The sequence below is a fragment of the Gavia stellata genome, chromosome 2 (genome assembly GCF_030936135.1).
Source record: "Gavia stellata isolate bGavSte3 chromosome 2, bGavSte3.hap2, whole genome shotgun sequence".
Lineage (NCBI taxonomy): Eukaryota > Metazoa > Chordata > Aves > Gaviiformes > Gaviidae > Gavia > Gavia stellata.
In genome coordinates, this window is record NC_082595.1 from 8,889,523 (window position 1) to 8,907,102 (window position 17,580).

General features: G+C 37.2%; 1 protein-coding gene across 1 annotated transcript in view; it reads left to right on the plus strand.

Moving 5' to 3' along the window:
* The window catches only part of USH2A (usherin), a 388,501-nt gene that overhangs the window by 87,962 nt on the left and 282,959 nt on the right, over window positions 1–17,580 (plus strand). The window contains exons 16-19 of the mRNA XM_059835821.1: window positions 3,251–3,745; window positions 5,441–5,713; window positions 7,196–7,353; window positions 8,645–8,789. Of these exons, the coding sequence (XP_059691804.1) occupies window positions 3,251–3,745; window positions 5,441–5,713; window positions 7,196–7,353; window positions 8,645–8,789 (1,071 nt within the window). The remainder of the gene's footprint in view (window positions 1–3,250; window positions 3,746–5,440; window positions 5,714–7,195; window positions 7,354–8,644; window positions 8,790–17,580) is intronic.

Here is a 17,580-nt window from a genome sequence, read left to right on the forward strand (position 1 = left end):
CTAATTATGGGCATGTACTCTGGAGGAAAAAAAAAGACTATTATTCAGTGGAAGCACAGATCCTTTGGAATGCACCTAACATTTTTACGTTCTGGTGCATGCTGCTGTGTTACAGTTGATTGATTACTCTGTGGCTTATGCTGTGAATTTGGACACTCTGCAGTAGATACCATGAGGAAAGGTATGCGACCCCCTGTAAGCATGGGATTTAAGTGATTGAGAGGAGAGAAAGAAACATTACAAAAAAGTTTAAAGAGCTAATAGGAAATACTCCAATTCCTTAATTTCGTTGAAAAGCCTAACTTTAGTAAAAATATAATTTAATTTCAAAAGAAAAGCTATTATACTTTGTTGTCATAAATTTGTGCTCTGTAATGTACTTGAAACTGAACGCATTGTTGAGGATGTTATTTCATGACTGTACCTACATACTTTGCAGAGAGTGAAAAATTCTGAATGTATTTAGCTGTATAATGATACATTAGCATGCTTCTATTTAACAAAATATTATTTTGTAATAACATACATTTGGTTTCAAAAGACGTTTTTGACATTTCCTGCAATCCCCCTAATTAATGATGTGAAATCATCTGCTGGTGTTTGAATATCAAGAATATGTTGTTAATGCTGTCAGAACTTTTGATAATGTTACTTTTTTCTCAGTAGTGTGGAATTTGTAATGTTTATGAAATGCCCTGAGAGTGCAACTGGATGAACATTATCTTATGACTAAATGAGAGTTTTATAGAAACATTGAACTTCCCAAGGCAAATTAAGAATAATCTTCTAAATCGGCCTGGTGATCTGGCTGATAGTAATGCAGAATGCCCAGTTAAAACAATGTTTTCCTAACTGCTCTGGGAAACCAGAGGCTCAGGAGATACCAATCCTTGTCTTGAGGATAAAATGAAATACTTGCTCTAACATGTGAAAAAAACCCAAAAGTTGCTTGTAATTCTAAGTCCAAATCATGTTGGTTCTAATTATTTATAAATGTAGCTAAACATGTGGTGGATTTGTTCACCTGAGGAATGTAGAACCTCCTACCTTTTGGCTTTGTCCAATTTTACCTAGCCTATATTCCTATTGAAATAAAGTTACCATCTGATGATCAGGTGTTCATCGACACTGAATGGACTTTCTCATAATGTTGAGATGGTGCTTGTTACTTTTCTGGCAGACAGTATCCTCATTCTGGGTCATCTGACTCTTCCAATCCCTGTACTTGGAAAGGGGAAAGTAATGCGTTTGCTGTCGATGTTAGACCTGGGGCCCCAGCATCTGGGTTGGCCCTAAAGTCCAGGTCCATTCCAAAGACTGGGTTTCAGGGGTTGGTTGGTTGTAGAACTAGGGCAGTTGATTCTAGAGCAGGTATGAAGGGAGGCGGTTCTAGATCATGTTCTATCTCACAGTTCAGGGCTATTGGTTGGTGCAAGTTCTAGCTTGGTTGGTGGTTCCAAATAATGTTCTAGCTTGGTTGGTGGTTCTAGAGCAGGTTCCAGGTCAGCATACAATTTTAGAGCAGGGTTGGGTTCTGGGGGGGGATGTCCTAGAATCTAGTTCAGGAGGTACTCCTGTTTTGTCACCTCATGAGGATTTGTGGTACTTGCTGCTTCTGATAGCAGTCTTGCTAGGCTTTTTTCTTTATTTATTTTTATTTTCTTGCATGTTTTTTTCTTCTTTGTGGCTCTTTTGAGTTGAACACCCATAGGATGGGGATCCTATCATCCCATAAAGTGCAGCTCTCCCAAGTTTCTAGCATGCTGGCTTATGCTGCCTCTGTGGCCATTCTTTTCTCTGGAGACAAAATCGGAAACTGGACACATGGCAAGATGCTACTCGCCAGTGTCCTTCACAGCAACTGGTTGCCAAGCTCCTGTTCTGAGGATTCTTGCCAGCTTGTCCAGGGTCTTGTCTAACACTTGTCGAGTTGGCTTTGGTACCCCACTCTTGCACCCAGAAGCACTTCAGCCAGGGAAGGTGTGTCCATGCAGCTCAGAAAGGGCTCAGCAATTCTAGAGTACACTCGAGTACTTGCATCTGCAGTTGCGAATGACCTGCTAGCCCAAAAGCTGAAAAAGAAACAGCTGAATCCCACCAGCAAGACTGAAATCTGCTGCATCAGTTGCCTGCTCACTACTAATGCACAAGGATGTCACAATAACTATTGCGGCCACTGGCAGAGCCATTCTGCAACCTTGCCTGAAGTGTAGCGTTTGAAAGACATGAAGATGAGATTACCTAGTCTCTTATTGCTGGACTCCAGCGATAAGTTTGTGATCAGTATAGGTAGTTGAAGCGCTGTAAGCAATTACTGGGCTGACACTGCTGCTTTTGCACTACAGTGTCAAGGGCTGAATGTCTAGCAATATTAATAATTTTGTTGTCCTCTTTAAGTTGTACTCAGGGCTGGCTTGCCAGTGCAGACATACAGAGAGGACTTAGAAATAGCTGTGTTCTCTCCATTTGCTTTGAAAAAGTTTAAGAGTATCCGTGCTCTGGCATGTAATATATTACTCAATATTACTTAAGGGAAAACAATGTATGGTGATATAGTTGTACCTAAATTCATATTGTGCTGTGATGTGTAACTGCTTCTCGAATATACCCAGGAGTTATTAAAGGTCATGGCTGCTAAAAAGCAATCTAGAGTAATGGAAAGTAGGGGGTGAGGAAGGTAAATATAGGCTTTAGGTATACCTTTTTAATAATTATTTGCACTTCTCTATCACTTTTCATCCAAGATCAAATGCTTTACAAATGAACTATTAAGCACTATTTTAGAAGTGAGGAAGTGCAAGCACAGAAAGGTGAAATATTTGGTCTTACTCTATGAAATGGATCAAAAACAAAAGTGTGAAAATTTACAGAATGATTTGGGTTTTTTTCTAAATCGGATCCACTAATATCAATGCTTATTTACATTTGAAATAATTATTTCCAAATAAAAGAGGAATAAGAAGATAATTGTATTAGTCTTGTTCATGATTAAAGCAGGAACTAGGAGAAATTCAGTGGAGAAATTTTTTCTCTAGTGATGCCAGTGCAATGGAAGAAATAAAGGGAAAAGGGGAGGGTTTTTTTCCCTGTTAAAAAAAAAAAAAGTTTAGAAGTTACAATGTTCATAATGATCTCAAGAAGGGCATGCATATTTTACATCTTGGATTAGGGCTGGAAAGACTACAAGTATGCAAATTAAGATTATTTTTAATGTCTTTGATACAATTTTCTTCTTACCTCTTTGTTTTAGGTGTTCAGACCTTCACCGATGCCATGTTATCTCCATATACCTTCTATTCCTATTACATCCAAGCCAGCAACGTTCATGGTTTTACCAGAAGTGCCTCAGTGACATACAGAACAAAACCTGGGAGACCTACAGGAAGCTTGCATTTAAATCCTGTCTTTCCTGTTAGTCACCACTCTGTTTTACTTTACTGGACAAGCCTTTCCAATGACTCTGGGCCCATAGAGAAATACATTTTGACTTGTACTAGCTTGGTTGATCTTCAGCCTTGTGGTCAGTATGAAGGCTTAAAAACTTCAGCAATTATTTGGAATCTCATTCCATTTACGAAGTATGTTTTTTCTGTGCAAGCTTGTACTAGTGGAGGCTGCTTAAAGAGCCAGCCAGTAGCAGTAATTACTGCACAAGCTCCTCCAGAAGGGCTGCACCCACCTGTGATAGAAACCATCAGCTCTACAGAACTGGCTGTGGAATGGTCACCACCTGAGAAACCAAATGGTAGGACATTGCATTTACATTTTTAAGTCAAAGATTTTGCAAAGAAAAAGCATAATTTTCTCAAATCTGGTTAGAATATCCTTATCCATGTGACATAAACTGAGAATGAAGTAAGGCATTGTCTTAATTTGCCTGTCTGCCACTAAACGTATCCTCAGAGCCTGTGTTTTATTCTTTTGGAGTCCAGAACTCCAACTGAATGTGGTGGGTCCAGGATTTAGCACTTAGTGGCATCTGCTGCAGCAAAACTCACATTTATAAATAAACATTTACAGTAAAATTAGTTTTTTCCTAATTTGCCAGATAGCCTAGTTCAGACAGATGTGCTGATATTGCCTTACAAAGCGTAAATAAGCAGATAACAGTTATGGAAGAAAAATCTAAGAATTAACAGAGAAGTCTGTTTTTAAAACCATCCGTCATGCGTAGTAACTAATTGTATTACCAGTATAACTTTGTTAGGGATTAGGCAATTGCCAAGAGTTGCTGGTCTAACTTGCATAATAATATTTTAGGTTTTTTGAAACTGAGAAGGCAGCTGTTGTAGGATACTTTTGTGATGCCACAGATTTTACTGGAAAACACTTTGTCTTTTAATATATGTACAATGGAGCTTTGTGAACTTGCACTTACATGTGAAAACAAGCATTTTTATCTGTTCAGAAAATGGGCATCTGTGTATGAGGAGCTCAGCTTTCTCTTTGAGCATCTTGTTAGCTGTTACCAGATCAGACAGCAAGAATGTCCGCACAAGAATGCCTGTATGTATTTAGAGGGCAGTTCATGATACTTGCTTTTAGTTCTTGTCCCTCAACCTGTAGCGTATACTCTTCAGTTTACTTCGTAGCCGTTACATGCATGTAGTTGCTAGCACAGGCAGATTTAAGCAATGCTCTTCTATTTCATTTGATGTCTGGTCAGATTTCCTGGTCTTTCCAAAGACAAAGAGAGAAGCTTTTTCTTCCAAGCCATCCCTCTAGTTCTGTGCATGAGTACAGCCCCCAAAATAAACATTATATGGTAATTAACTATCTCCTGGCTTTGCTATATCTCTCATCTTTTCCATTTGGAAAATCTCCAGTCAGCTTTCTTACACTTTGTTCTTACAGTTAAACTGGTTCCATGATCCAGCCTAGATCATGTATGACTTCATACTACAATACTGATTTTTTTTTTTTGTTCCAAAGTGGTGAGAACCTTCCTGCATATGTAATAGGTTTACGTTGATAGAAAACTGACACACATAGCTCTCCTATCCAGTATCATGTTCTAAAAGCTTAGCATTAAATTGTCACTCAAAAATTCCCTACCCGTTGTGTAAAAAAAATTTTTTTCAAAAAATTTAAAAAATTAAATATCCCTTTGAAAATCAAAGGCCTGAAGTAATTTCTAGTAACATTTGATCAGAAATTTAGGATATTGTCTTCCAGTGAGGATGGAAAAACTCATACTGTAATCCAGCCATTTGTGCTCAAATCCCAAAATTGCATGGAGGGGAAAATAAACAGTGTAATGCAAGAAATGCCAAATAAGCATTTGTATGAAAATAGCAGAAACAAGGAAAACTTCTTATGCTATATTTTCTATGGTGTTGATTGATTGTTAGCTCATTAAATATATTGGTGTTGGTGTTTTAGTAGAACTCTAGAAATCATTTAAATGCACTAATTTTTCTGGCTGGCTTTTTTTCTCTAGGCATAATTATAAGATATGAACTTTACATGAGAAAAAAATTAAAACCAACAGCGAACTTTCTTCCTCCTGAAATTCGTATTTTGCAAAGCAGTGGATGGCTCAGTCCTCAACCAGTTATGGAGTCTCCTAATGAAAATGCCCTGGCTCCACCACAGACCAGTACCACAGTCACTGATCTGGAGCCATTCACAGAGTATGAATTTTATGTGCTAGCAGTAAACATGGCAGGTAGCATATCTTCAGACTGGATATCAGGACGAACAGGAGAGGCTGGTAGGTATTGGTTTTGATTTGTTTGATACAAATGAAAGAAAAAACTAAATTAGAATGCATTCTTAATTTTTTTTTTAATAAAATGTGTCTAGAGATGATTCAAAGACGTAAAAATTCTTGGTTTTTAATTAAAGTTATTTCAGATTATCTCAGAACTTAGCATGTTAAGCAAAAACATTTTCTTCACCATAAAATCATATTGTTGAAGACAATAATCGCTGTCAATTAAACCAAAATTTCAAAACTACAAGACTGCAAAATCTACCAAGCAGTGTTTAAATTCGCCACTATTTTCCCAGTTGTTTAAAGGGAGAAAACATGAAAAAAGTTCAGTATTGCCACAAATGTATTAACAGTTGGTGTGAATCAGGAATCTTGTCCAAGAAGGTACATATATTCAGAAAGGAGGTTCAAATGAGTTTTCCTGAACTGAAGCTTGGATTGTTTAGAAACCAATTTTTTTGAAGAACTTGAGAGGGTTACCTTTTCAGGAGTATAGTGCTTGAAACTTCATATGCTTTTATGGAGGCCAAGTGTCATAATATGGACTATCTTTTTCAGAAGTTTAACCAGTTCACAATGGCTCTTATTATGACCCTTCTGTTCAGATTTTCAAAGGGGCTTGCCACCTGACATATTATTTGAAACACCAGCTATTTACTTCAATGCTTTCATTAGAAATCTAAGTTTTTTAGGCTGATAGAGCCTATGTTTTGCAATTAAATATCTCCGTTACATCACTGATGCTTTTGTTTGCTGTTAGCTTGAATATCATGTCCTCAGTCATTTGTTCCTGCAAAACAGCAGGCTAAACTAATTCCTCTTTCAAAATGAGTCTTTGTACTTATCTGTTCTTAAATACTATATGTTATAAAAGTGTTAAATTGTATTTGGGAAGAGGTCCATTAGTGTGGTTGTTTGTATGTAGCAGAAGTGCTGTGAGTTGGTATCCTATTATTACAGAGTAATCAGGTGGGGATTTAACTGCAGTGCAAACAATCCTTTTACAGATTTACTATGGAAGACAGGGGAACTGTTCTGTAAGAAGTGAGAGACATGTTAATTTCAAACTGGCCTGGCAAACAAAATTGCTTTTAAGATGCTGAAGTATTGAACACTTTTTGCTTTTATCAGTTTTTTCCCAGGTTGCATGAAGTTTTTCTTCAAGACTTTTTCATTTGTATGTACTTCCCTACCTGCTACAGGGGTTAGGACTTTAGTGCTGATTAGTATTTCTTTGAAGACATAGGCAGAGTTTTATTCTGCATTCATGGCCAGAGTAGAAAGCAGGAGAATGGTGGGTGAGGTACTTTTTATGTGCTATCAAAACAATCTGAAAATTCCAGTTAGACTTGAAAATAAGGTTAAAAAAGAAAAAGAAAAGACTGTCTGAAATGGTGTTTTGCAAATACAGTGAGAAAGCTTGCATTACACAAATTGGTTGCTTACTTTATGAATGTTATTGTATTAATTTGATTTTAGCCCCAGTGTTCATGCCATCTCCATCAGTATTCCCTCTTTCACCATATTCCCTCAATGTGTCATGGGAAAAACCTGAAGATAGTTTAGCAAGAGGAGAAGTGATGGGATACAGCATCAGTCTGATGACAGAACAAAGGTTCTTGCCACCATTTTCCCAGGTATTGTTAGTTACATTAAGGTTTTCCTAACCGGTAATAATAACATTGATAAAGGCTGATGTCCTCCTTGACGTTGTGATGAATTGTTTCCCTGATTTGCTGTATATCCTCTCATCTAACTTTTTCACCTATCAGGTTTATCTTGAGTGCTCTGTAATGTTATACACTACTTTCAGGTTTTAAGTTGTATTCCTGAGCTGACTTGTTTTCAGTAGTGAGCGAGATTCAAAATTAGGAGGGATGAGATTGAGCAACAACATATAAATTGCCTTGATCTTTGCATGTTCTGATTCTGTATTATTGCTATATTTCCTGATATGCTTAAAGCCATGTTGTTTTGTAGGAATCTGCATTTTCATCAAGAAGGTACCTGTCTGGCTTCTAGGATAATGGACAAATCCTTGAAGTGGGGAAACCTAAAAGAGCAAAAACCCAAATTTATAAAGTCTAAATACGTGATTTTAAAATACTGGTGTAATTTTTCAATGACTGGGTTTGGCAAACAAATACCGTGGCAGTAGTACTAAGCTAAAAGCTTAGGAATGAGCAAAGAAACATGATAGGTAATGAGAATGTGGGAGTGCATCTTCTGCGCTGACATTGTATTTCTCGTTTCAGAGCTGATTTTGTCTTTCAGTGGTACCACAGATGGGTCTTAGTTTATTTGTCTATGAAGTGCGAATACTATTGCTCCTGGGGCTGTTGTAAAAATACATAAATGTAAATTACTTCTGGTCACAGACTTGCAAGATTTTTCATCTAAATAAACATCTGATAAAGAAGTTATCTAAAATACAACAGTTTATTCAGTTCCTCTCTCTCTCTGATAGCTTAAAGTAATGTTAAAGTAAAGCAGATTAAAATGCCTCTAGGTATTAGTTATTCCCCTCCCTCCTAATGCCTGCTAATCATGTCACTCATTCAATAGTGGTCAGATTTCACCACTTAATAATGTCATCTTCGTCATCTGGATTGTAGCTGTACTGTTTGCAGTGATAACTGCACCACCACACAGTTTTATGAGGCAATAACTTTGTTTCCTCATTTATCCACTCAGGAACTGGCTTATTACCTCATAAAACAGTGTGATGGGAAGTATTATCACCTAAATCCTAGCTTGTCCAGATTCTCCAAAATAACCCTCTCCTTCAGCTGGTCTTGGCAAGCTTTTCTACATCTAAATGAAGGAATCTGCAAATTCAGAGACAAGCTTCTTATTAGTGAACATATCATTAATTAATAGGAACGAATATATTATTAAACAACTGTCATCTTCCAATCTGCTTTGCAGGTTTTGCATATAGCTGAGGCTCATGAGCTATCCTATGTAGCGACGGGATTAAAACCTTACAGGACGTACAACTTTACTGTTACTCTCTGCAATCAAATTGGTTGTGTAACCAGTGAGCCAGGCAAGGGGCAAACCTTGGCAGCTGGTAAGGAAACAGTCTGTAACAAAGTGCAAAGCTGACACACAGTTTACTAATGAATACCATTAAGATGATCATAGTTTGATGCACAGTGACAGGGGTAGGTGTTGTATTAATACAAACTGACTAGCTTAATTATTATTTGTTTATCTTGACAGAGTAAAACCAAAATGTTTTCAGTTAAGGTTTAAGGTACACTATTATGGCAATAGGATTTGTGTACTGCTCTCTCAATTGCAAGTTATTGATATGTATATTTTTGTTCCTGTTTATTTAAATGGTAACTGTACATAAGTGTAGCTGGACCATCCACTCATTTATGATGCTAAGAAGTTGATAATTTGTGGGGTTTTTTTAGTGTGTGTGTGTCATGTTTGCATGACAGGGCATGTAAAATGCACATGCTGTGCTAATGTCTTGCTTAACCCATGAAGGAGGAGCTGCATGGCTTTTGTATTAAACTCTGACATATGTACTTAGTGTATTTGTGTGTCTAAATCGGAAGCGACGTACATGCTTTGGGTCTGCTCTTTTGAAAATGTTTGTCTGTTTAGCCCCTGAGATTTATGAGATATTGCTTTGTAGATATGTATACTCACACTTTTGCTATGGAAGCAATGCTTAAGAAACTGCATATATGTGCCTGTGCACCTTAATAAATTTTCAGTCTTTGAGTTAATTTCAACCATATATGTCAGGGACTTCAAAGGTACTAACTTCCTACAAATTTAGGAGAAAATAAGCATCAGTACAGAACAGAGATGCAGAAAGTCCATATTTACTTTGAAGAAAAGACTGGTGTGAACTCACTTCTTAGACATCAGAGGATCAAGAGGGTTTTGAGGGAGAAATTGTTAGGAAAACCAGCTTCACAAGACTCTTTATTCATGGAACCGAGGTAGTCAGTTACAGCTCTTTTATACTATAAATATAAGCTGAAAAATCCATGCTATGTGACATAGTGGTGGTCACCTGCAGAGAGCTGACTACTTAACATTGTGGTTTCCTTTTGTATAGGCATTTAAAACACATTAATCACTTTCACAATATTAGCATTTTCAGTTAAGCAATTAGTGGTGTTGTCATATGGATGTTGTGATGATGATCTTTGAAATTACCTCTTTTATGTAATTTGGTCTCCCATAGGAAAAACTTGAAAATCTCTGCTGTCCAGAATGTTTTCCTAGGCTCCCTGGGCTGTATTTGGGTTACCTGAATTCCACCAAAGCTCCTCTGTGTAATCAATGAAGAGATATGGGAGCTTCCAGACAGGGAATAAGGAGTTGCATAGAGCCAGTAAATAGGAAGCTTTATATACATGAACTGAAGTGGAATTGAAGCTGTTGCGATATTACCTCTAGTCTGTCCTCTGTTCTTCATCTGTCTGTTTATTTAATTGCTTTTCCATTTGTTCTCAAGTGGAAGATAGATGACTTGTTCCTTGATTCACCATACTGTCCTTGTGTTTCAGTGGGCAAAGATTGTTCTGTTGGTCTTCTCTCTTGCTGAATTGCTGATTTCAAAATTTATTTTGTTTCCTCATACTTCCACCTCTTAAAGTTTCAAGCTGGCCATCTACTTGTATGAGTATGACTTTATCCCATATCACACAGCCATGCAACGAACAGCGTTCCAATCTGTGCTGATAACCATGGAAACAAATATGGCCTAAATGACACACCTTATTACTACAAATGATCTAACTTTGCATTTATACATTTATTAAAAGATTCAGAAACAATAGCTTAGTTATGCTTGACAGCTTGTTTATGACCATCTCCTCCCTGGTTGTGTTAATATTTAGAGACCTATCACATTAGAGAAGACAGGAGAATACAAAATAGAGTTACAGACACGTCCCTATTTATTAGCTGTTTTGCAGTGTAGTCTTTTCCTGCTTACTGTTGTAAGCATTGAAGGCAACGAATCAGTCCTGTATTGGGTTCCTTTTATGTTTTTAAAGCATGTTAATGCAATGTCTTAAATTTTGACAAACTGAAGAGTGAAACACTTAAATTTTGCATGTAATTTTGTCTTTCACCATTCACATTTTTCATTTCTGAAGAAAATTGTTTAATTGTCTCCATCCAGTTTTCTTGTGTGTGCATGTTCCATTTTGAGAAGTTATGTAAAACTGTATTTCCAAAGAAAATTTAAAAGAAACACTACTTATGTGATGATTTTTAGAGCAAAGTGAGTTCAAACTTGGAACAAAGTTACAAGAAACCAGTCCCCATCATTTGTAAAAATAGATGATCAAGTCTTAGCCCATTAATATCCTTTTGTGTCATTGAAGGGTGCAAAATGAAATTAAAATTGCCTTTCTAGGACTGTTGAGGAGTTCTGTTTTGTGAAGGAATGTCTCCCTGGCACAGAGACAGCCTCCCTGGCTGGATGCCAGTCCCCCTCCATGCCCTGGCAAAGGGAGCTTTTTGGAGGAAGTCTCGATCGAAATGTGCTCCAGCATGATGGTCCCCTTGCATCGTAACACAATCCAGAAGCTTTGTATTGTGTTCCAAGTTGGGCTAGAGGTTATACTAAATTAGACTAATTCTTCTCCTCTGATCATGAGGAAGATAATGGAAAACCATCTCTACTCCTTCCATGTGTGGAGTATACTGATTTATCATGTGAAGCATTTAAATCAATGGGTGCCTTGATGACTGTGATTTTGGCATGTCCAATTAACGTATATTAGCAAGGGGCTTGCTTCTGGAATTGCCAATGTCTTCTAAAATTTGCCACTAGAAGTCTCAAGTAATTTTAAAGCTTTGTTCATATCCATTACATTAATTTGAAGACTAGCTACAAAACAAGATACTCTTCAAAGTCTATCATTCCTCTTTTTCTCTGGCAACATGATGTTTTTTTTATACAGCATAACACAGCAAATGAAAACAAGGGCAGAAACAAGGGCGTGAAAACATTAAAAACAAAAATGCTGAGGAAGAAAAGTAAGAGGTTTTGAGTGAGGATTTAAAAGACAAAGAAAAGAGACTTCTGCAGGCAGGGGCAGGAGTGTTGATCTGCTCGAGGGTAGGAAGGCTCTGCAAAGGGATCTGGACAGGCTGGATCGATGGGCTGAGGCCAACTGTATGAGGTTCAACAAGGCCAAGTGCTGAGTCCTACACAACAACCCCATGAAACCCTTACAGGTTTGGGGAAGAGTGGCTGGAAAGCTGCCCCGGGGAAAAGGACCTGGGGGTGTTGGTTGACAACCTGCTGAATATGAGCCAGCAGTGTGCCCAGGTGGCCAAGAAGGCCAACGGCATCCTGGCCTGTATCAGAAATAATGTGGCCAGCAGCAGTAGGGAGATGATCGTGCCCCTGTACTCAGTGCTGGTGAGGCCGCACCTCAAATACTGTGTACAGTTTTGGGCCCCTCCCTACAAGGAGGACATTGAAGTGCTGGAGTGTGTCCAGAGAAGGGTGACGAAGCTGGTGAGGGGTTTGGAGCACAAGTCTTATGAGGAGGAGCTGAGGTTGCTGGGGTTGTTTAGCCTGGAGAAGAGGAGGCTGAGGGGAGATCTTATCGCTCTCTACAGCTACCTGAAAGGAGGTTGTAGAGAGGTGGGTGTTGGTCTCTTCTCCAAGGTAACAAATGGTAGGACTAGGAGGAAATGGCCTCAAGTTGTGCCAGGGAAGGTTTAAACTGGATATTAGGAAAAATTTCTTCACTGAAAGGGTTGTCAGACACCGGAACAGGCTGCCCAGGGAGGTGATTGAGTCACCATCCCTGGAGGTATTTAGAAGACACGTCGATGAGGCACTTAGGGACATGGATTAGTGGTGGACTTGGCAGTGTTAGGTTTGCGGTTGGACATGATGATCTTAAAGGTCTCTTCCAACCTAAACGGTTCTATGATTCTATTTTAGGGATAAGACCTCAGGGAGCAGAAGCATCAGAAACAGTCTGCTGATCTTTCAATGAGAAGTCTTTTGGAGTATAACTTAAAATTGGTTAAAATTATCTAGCAGCAAACATAAAAAGTAGATCCCTTCTAACCTGGTTCAATATTGGCATCGATACTGGGGATATCTCATGAATAGCTTTGCAGGAGGAGAGTGAAAGAAAACTAAAATCAGCCATATGTCTTTGTGTCTCTCAGACTGGCAAAACGTCTCCTCCTGATCAATATATATATACCCACAGTATTTGTAAATGGTAATAAAAGAAGCCAATTGAGCCAGAAGGATGTGAGGAGAGAGGGTGAGGAAGCAAGGAAAATAAAGTTAATAAGAATTGAGTTATTTTATAAAAAAGCTGAGTGGAAGCTGTCATAAATGCATATGAAACCAGGAAGAAGAATAGGTGTGATAAATAAAAGAACTTGCACAGGTATGCCTGGTGCATGATCAGCTCTGAGAATGCTAAAAAGTGTTGGAAGATCAATGTTACATGGCTAATGCAGTATTGGAATGAAAGATCAAAGCAAACATGTCAAGGTAATGGAAGAAGAGAATTAACCCATGTCTGTTACTCAAAGAGAAGGTGACTGGACAGAAACAGAACCTCACTTTGGTATGTCTGGATACAAATACACAGATAGTTGTCTTTTAAAGACTGAAATAATTAAAAAGTGTTTCATACTTTTTTGATCACTATTTTAAATGTTGGACTAAAGATGCGCATTCCACAATCCATATGGCATTTTAAATACTCTTTACGCACTGCAATGTTGTGCATGTGCTAATGAAAGCCTCGGCTGATAGATGAGGAAAGTTAATTTTTAATACTTTGAAACTTTGAAATCCAATTTGAGCTTCCTTTTTTGTCTTTACTACCCCAAGATCATGAAGTGGAACTGCATGTATGTAACTGAAAGCAATACTGGACAGTAATTACACAGTTTTCATTTCGACACTTAGAGCCACTTTTTACTTTATTCCTTTTTCCAGGTTCTGCTCAGTTCAGATTCCTGTTTATTTTTGAGAATGGCATTCAGTCTGTTATTGTTACCAGGTCTTAGGCTATTTTTTTTTTGTTTTCAAAAACGCTTTTTGCTCTGTGGTTTTATCTCGTATGGGATTCTGAGCTGTTACCTTGGCATCTATAGAACTGTACTAACTGGTACCAGTGAAAGACCTGGTCCCTTAAAAGTGATTTTTTAACAATGTGTTTGCATTATTCTTTGCAGCATCTACCAAGACAAAACATGCATGTTTTCCAAATTTTTCAGTCAGGCAGAGAAGCATCGTTTTTTCCCCAGCAATTTCTGACATTTCAACAGGGTGGAATTAGCCATGTGAGTGCTTGGACTAGTAGAATTGCTTATCCTACCCTCCTCAAATCAGATAGTCAAAGGGTGCCTTAAACAATCTACACAGCTGTGTTTCATTAACTGTGTGACTGAGCTTATTTCTTGTAGTTAAGTTCATCTTTCCTTTGCCCTTCTTTTTTTTTAAACTTCATTTAAAAAGCATTTCTTAAGAGGCACCAAAGTATGGCTTTGTGATTGCTGCCATTTACCCCAGCACATTGTACTCCTGATCCTTTGCTTTTGATGGCAATTACAGGGTTCATAAGCTAATTTGTAGAAGATATTCTTCCAGCACCAGCTGCATCTGGCTTCTTGGCAGACTTCTCAAGCAGTTGTATTGGTGACTTTGGAGTTGCCTCTGGGTTTGCTGGAGTATTGATGCTGATGGGCTTTCTGGGCTGTCTTACGGTCCTTGATGTCATTTTCTTTTTGATTACCCTTTTAATCTGAGTAATTTGTCCATTTTTTCCATTCATGAATAAGGTCCGGTGCAAGACCTTTTCAAAAGCTTCAACCCATTTGTCATGGCAATACAGCATTTGTTTATGACTGTCAATAGAATGCTTTTCTACAAAATGCTATGCCTCTATTTTAAAATCACAAATAGTCATTGAACAGGTAAAAAGTAATGTATATTTTTTTTTTGTTACAGAAGAGAAATATGAGGACCATTTGCTGCTGGTCTGAAAACACAGATTGTTTTGCATGCATGTACATAAGTCTCTTCATTGTGAATAGGACCCAAAGTGATTAAACAAGCACTCTTAATATGTTAATTTATAATTTTAATTACAACAATCTTGTATATATAGTCATTAGTGAATACTAATATAAATATTTTTCTACCTTTTTATTCATAATGCATAAACCAATCACCCAGTTACTTCTCGGCAGTTGCCTGTTTCCGTTTCATAATACAATCTTTGTTCTTAGTTATGAATGCATTTTGTTCATTCCTGTCTTGAATAATCCCTCATTAAGCTAGTCACTTTCTGCTCCATGCTAAAAAGGAAAAATTATCATGCAAATGTGGCATGCCATATTAAAAAGCACATTACCAAACACTTTTGTTGCTGTCCTTCAATTAGTTTCCCTTCTTTGAATTTAATTTCATTTGTTGTTAAACTACTGACTTGATGTATGGACTCATGAATTTGAGGCTGCTGCCAAGAATGTAGCAGAAAAAAAAATCAAAGCCTCTTCAGAAAGCTGCAGAGGCAAAGCTGAAATGAATTTGCTTCACCTTTGACAAGAACACTTGAGCAGCATTGGAATTCTCTGATGATTCAGCTTGGCTAATTATCCAATTATTTATTTCAAGAATAAAGATACTGTTTTACAATTAGAAAAGTGTTAAGTAACCTGAGAAATTTCATAATGACAGATGACTTAAGTAACTTCTGAGATAAATAGTATCTGCTCAAACTTGTCTTGCGAAGTGTTCAAGCTGTAGTTAAACTGCTCTTTGAGTTTCAGGAAATTACTAGGGACTCAAAAGTTATTTGTTTCTTCTGCCCTACAAACCACGTATTATATTTCAGAAAATAGCTCAGCTTGTTCTTTTCCCTCTGTGTCAGATTTTTAAGGTTTTTAAGCTATGTTTAAGTTGCATTCCTCGTGATTAAAAGCTTTTGGTTCAAAGCAATACTTTTTAATTGCCTAATGATATAAGTCAGTTCTTAGGAAAGAACCGTGCATTTAGGAGTTCATTTGCAATATAACTGAAAAATTCATTGCATGGCAGTAAAACAATTTACTGTTAATTACAAGGAGAAGAATTTGCTGTACCATGCTCACAGATTGCCATGAATCATGCAGCACTCCTAGAGATTTATAACAGATGTGTAAGTGGGATGAATTAGCAGGGTTTAATAACAGAGACACAAATCATGCAGACTTCAAGGAGCTTTAATTGATATACTAGAATGTGACGGGCATGAATCACTCAGCCATTCAACAGCACTGTAACATATGGTCAGCTCAATATGCTGCATCTTAAATCGGTTGGTGAGTCGTTGGTTGTCCCATATGGTGGAAGCAATATATTTTTCATGATTTTTAAAAAATACTGTGTATTACATCTATTTTTAAAGAAATATGATTGTAACATACCCATGTTATTAAATTTTCTTTTGATGTCCATTATGGGTGGTTTTTACTCTTTCTGGGGGAAGAGTCCAAAATGGACTCTAAAGAATCTTCTAAAAAACCCAAAATGCTGTCAGAAGATACAGGTATTATTTCTTGTCTCATTTTCTGTTGAAATGACTGATACTATTGTGAAGCACAGAGAAAGAAAAGATCACATCAGAAATGCTATGGCAATCTCAGGGTCCTCTGAACTAATAACTTGTAGCAAAAATTGAAATGGATGACCAACAGTGAGGGATGTAATTTTTCCTGCAAGGTAAACTCCAAGATGAAAAAAAAATAGACTTTCTTTAAGTTTTTGTCCTCAAATTTGCTGAACATTTCTGTTTTAATTTGTATGTATGCGTTCTGAATTCAATTGAACAATAATTAAAGACTGTATACTTTTTCTTACTGTTACTTTCCTGGACTATTCAGAGTGGCTAATTGAAGGCTTCTGTGGAAGGGTGCACAAATATCTACCCACAGTATGCTGAGCACTAGTTATTGAAACATATGTAAGTCTGTTAAATTTAGCCACAGTGTAAATATGTTATTCCTGGGACAAGAATCTGGTGGAGTATGGAAAAGCTTTAGCAGTTGTATTAGTAAACCTGACAGACTTGAGAAAGGAGTATTGTATCCTTAGAACCATGGCTGCCAGAATTTAATGTCAACAATTAAAATTTATTTTGATCCTTACCTAGTGTTTATTACTGTTTGTATACACAACAGACCTTACTAATACAGAGATGCACTATTAGATGGAATTACCATCTGTTCAGAGAGAAATGCTGGCATCTGTCTTCGAGTCTAAAACTAAAATGATATTATTTCAAACAAAACAAAATTAACTGCTCTTTACTTACCAACTTCATTTTTGTGTACATGTGTGTGCATACACTCATGGGAAAGGCTTATTTGTAATGACCTGTGTAGCAACATCTATATTTAGAGATATGATTTCAACATAAGCTGTATGGACCATCTGTCTTTATTGGTCTTTTTTGTGCCCTCTGCCACACAATGGCATGCAGCAATCATGGGCTTTTAAATACTGTTTTAGCTTTATAATATATTAAATATGTATTATATAGCAAGACATTAAAACTACGTAATTAAAATACACAGAATGTGACTTCGAATCCACTAAAATGTAGTATGCTCATTATTTTGACAGACGTGTCTTAACAGAACGTGAGTAAAAAAAATTAAATAGGTAAAATTATAGTCGATTCTTCTTTCAGAAAGTAGCTACAGGTACCACAGTGACACCTTTAGGAAAATATATACTGTATCTTTTAGTCTTGAATATTTTTAATTTCAGCATTTAGTACCCTGCTGGGCTAGTGCTACAGATGTATTTTCAGTCCTGTCTGTTCCTGTGCGGAGTTTGATTTTTTTTG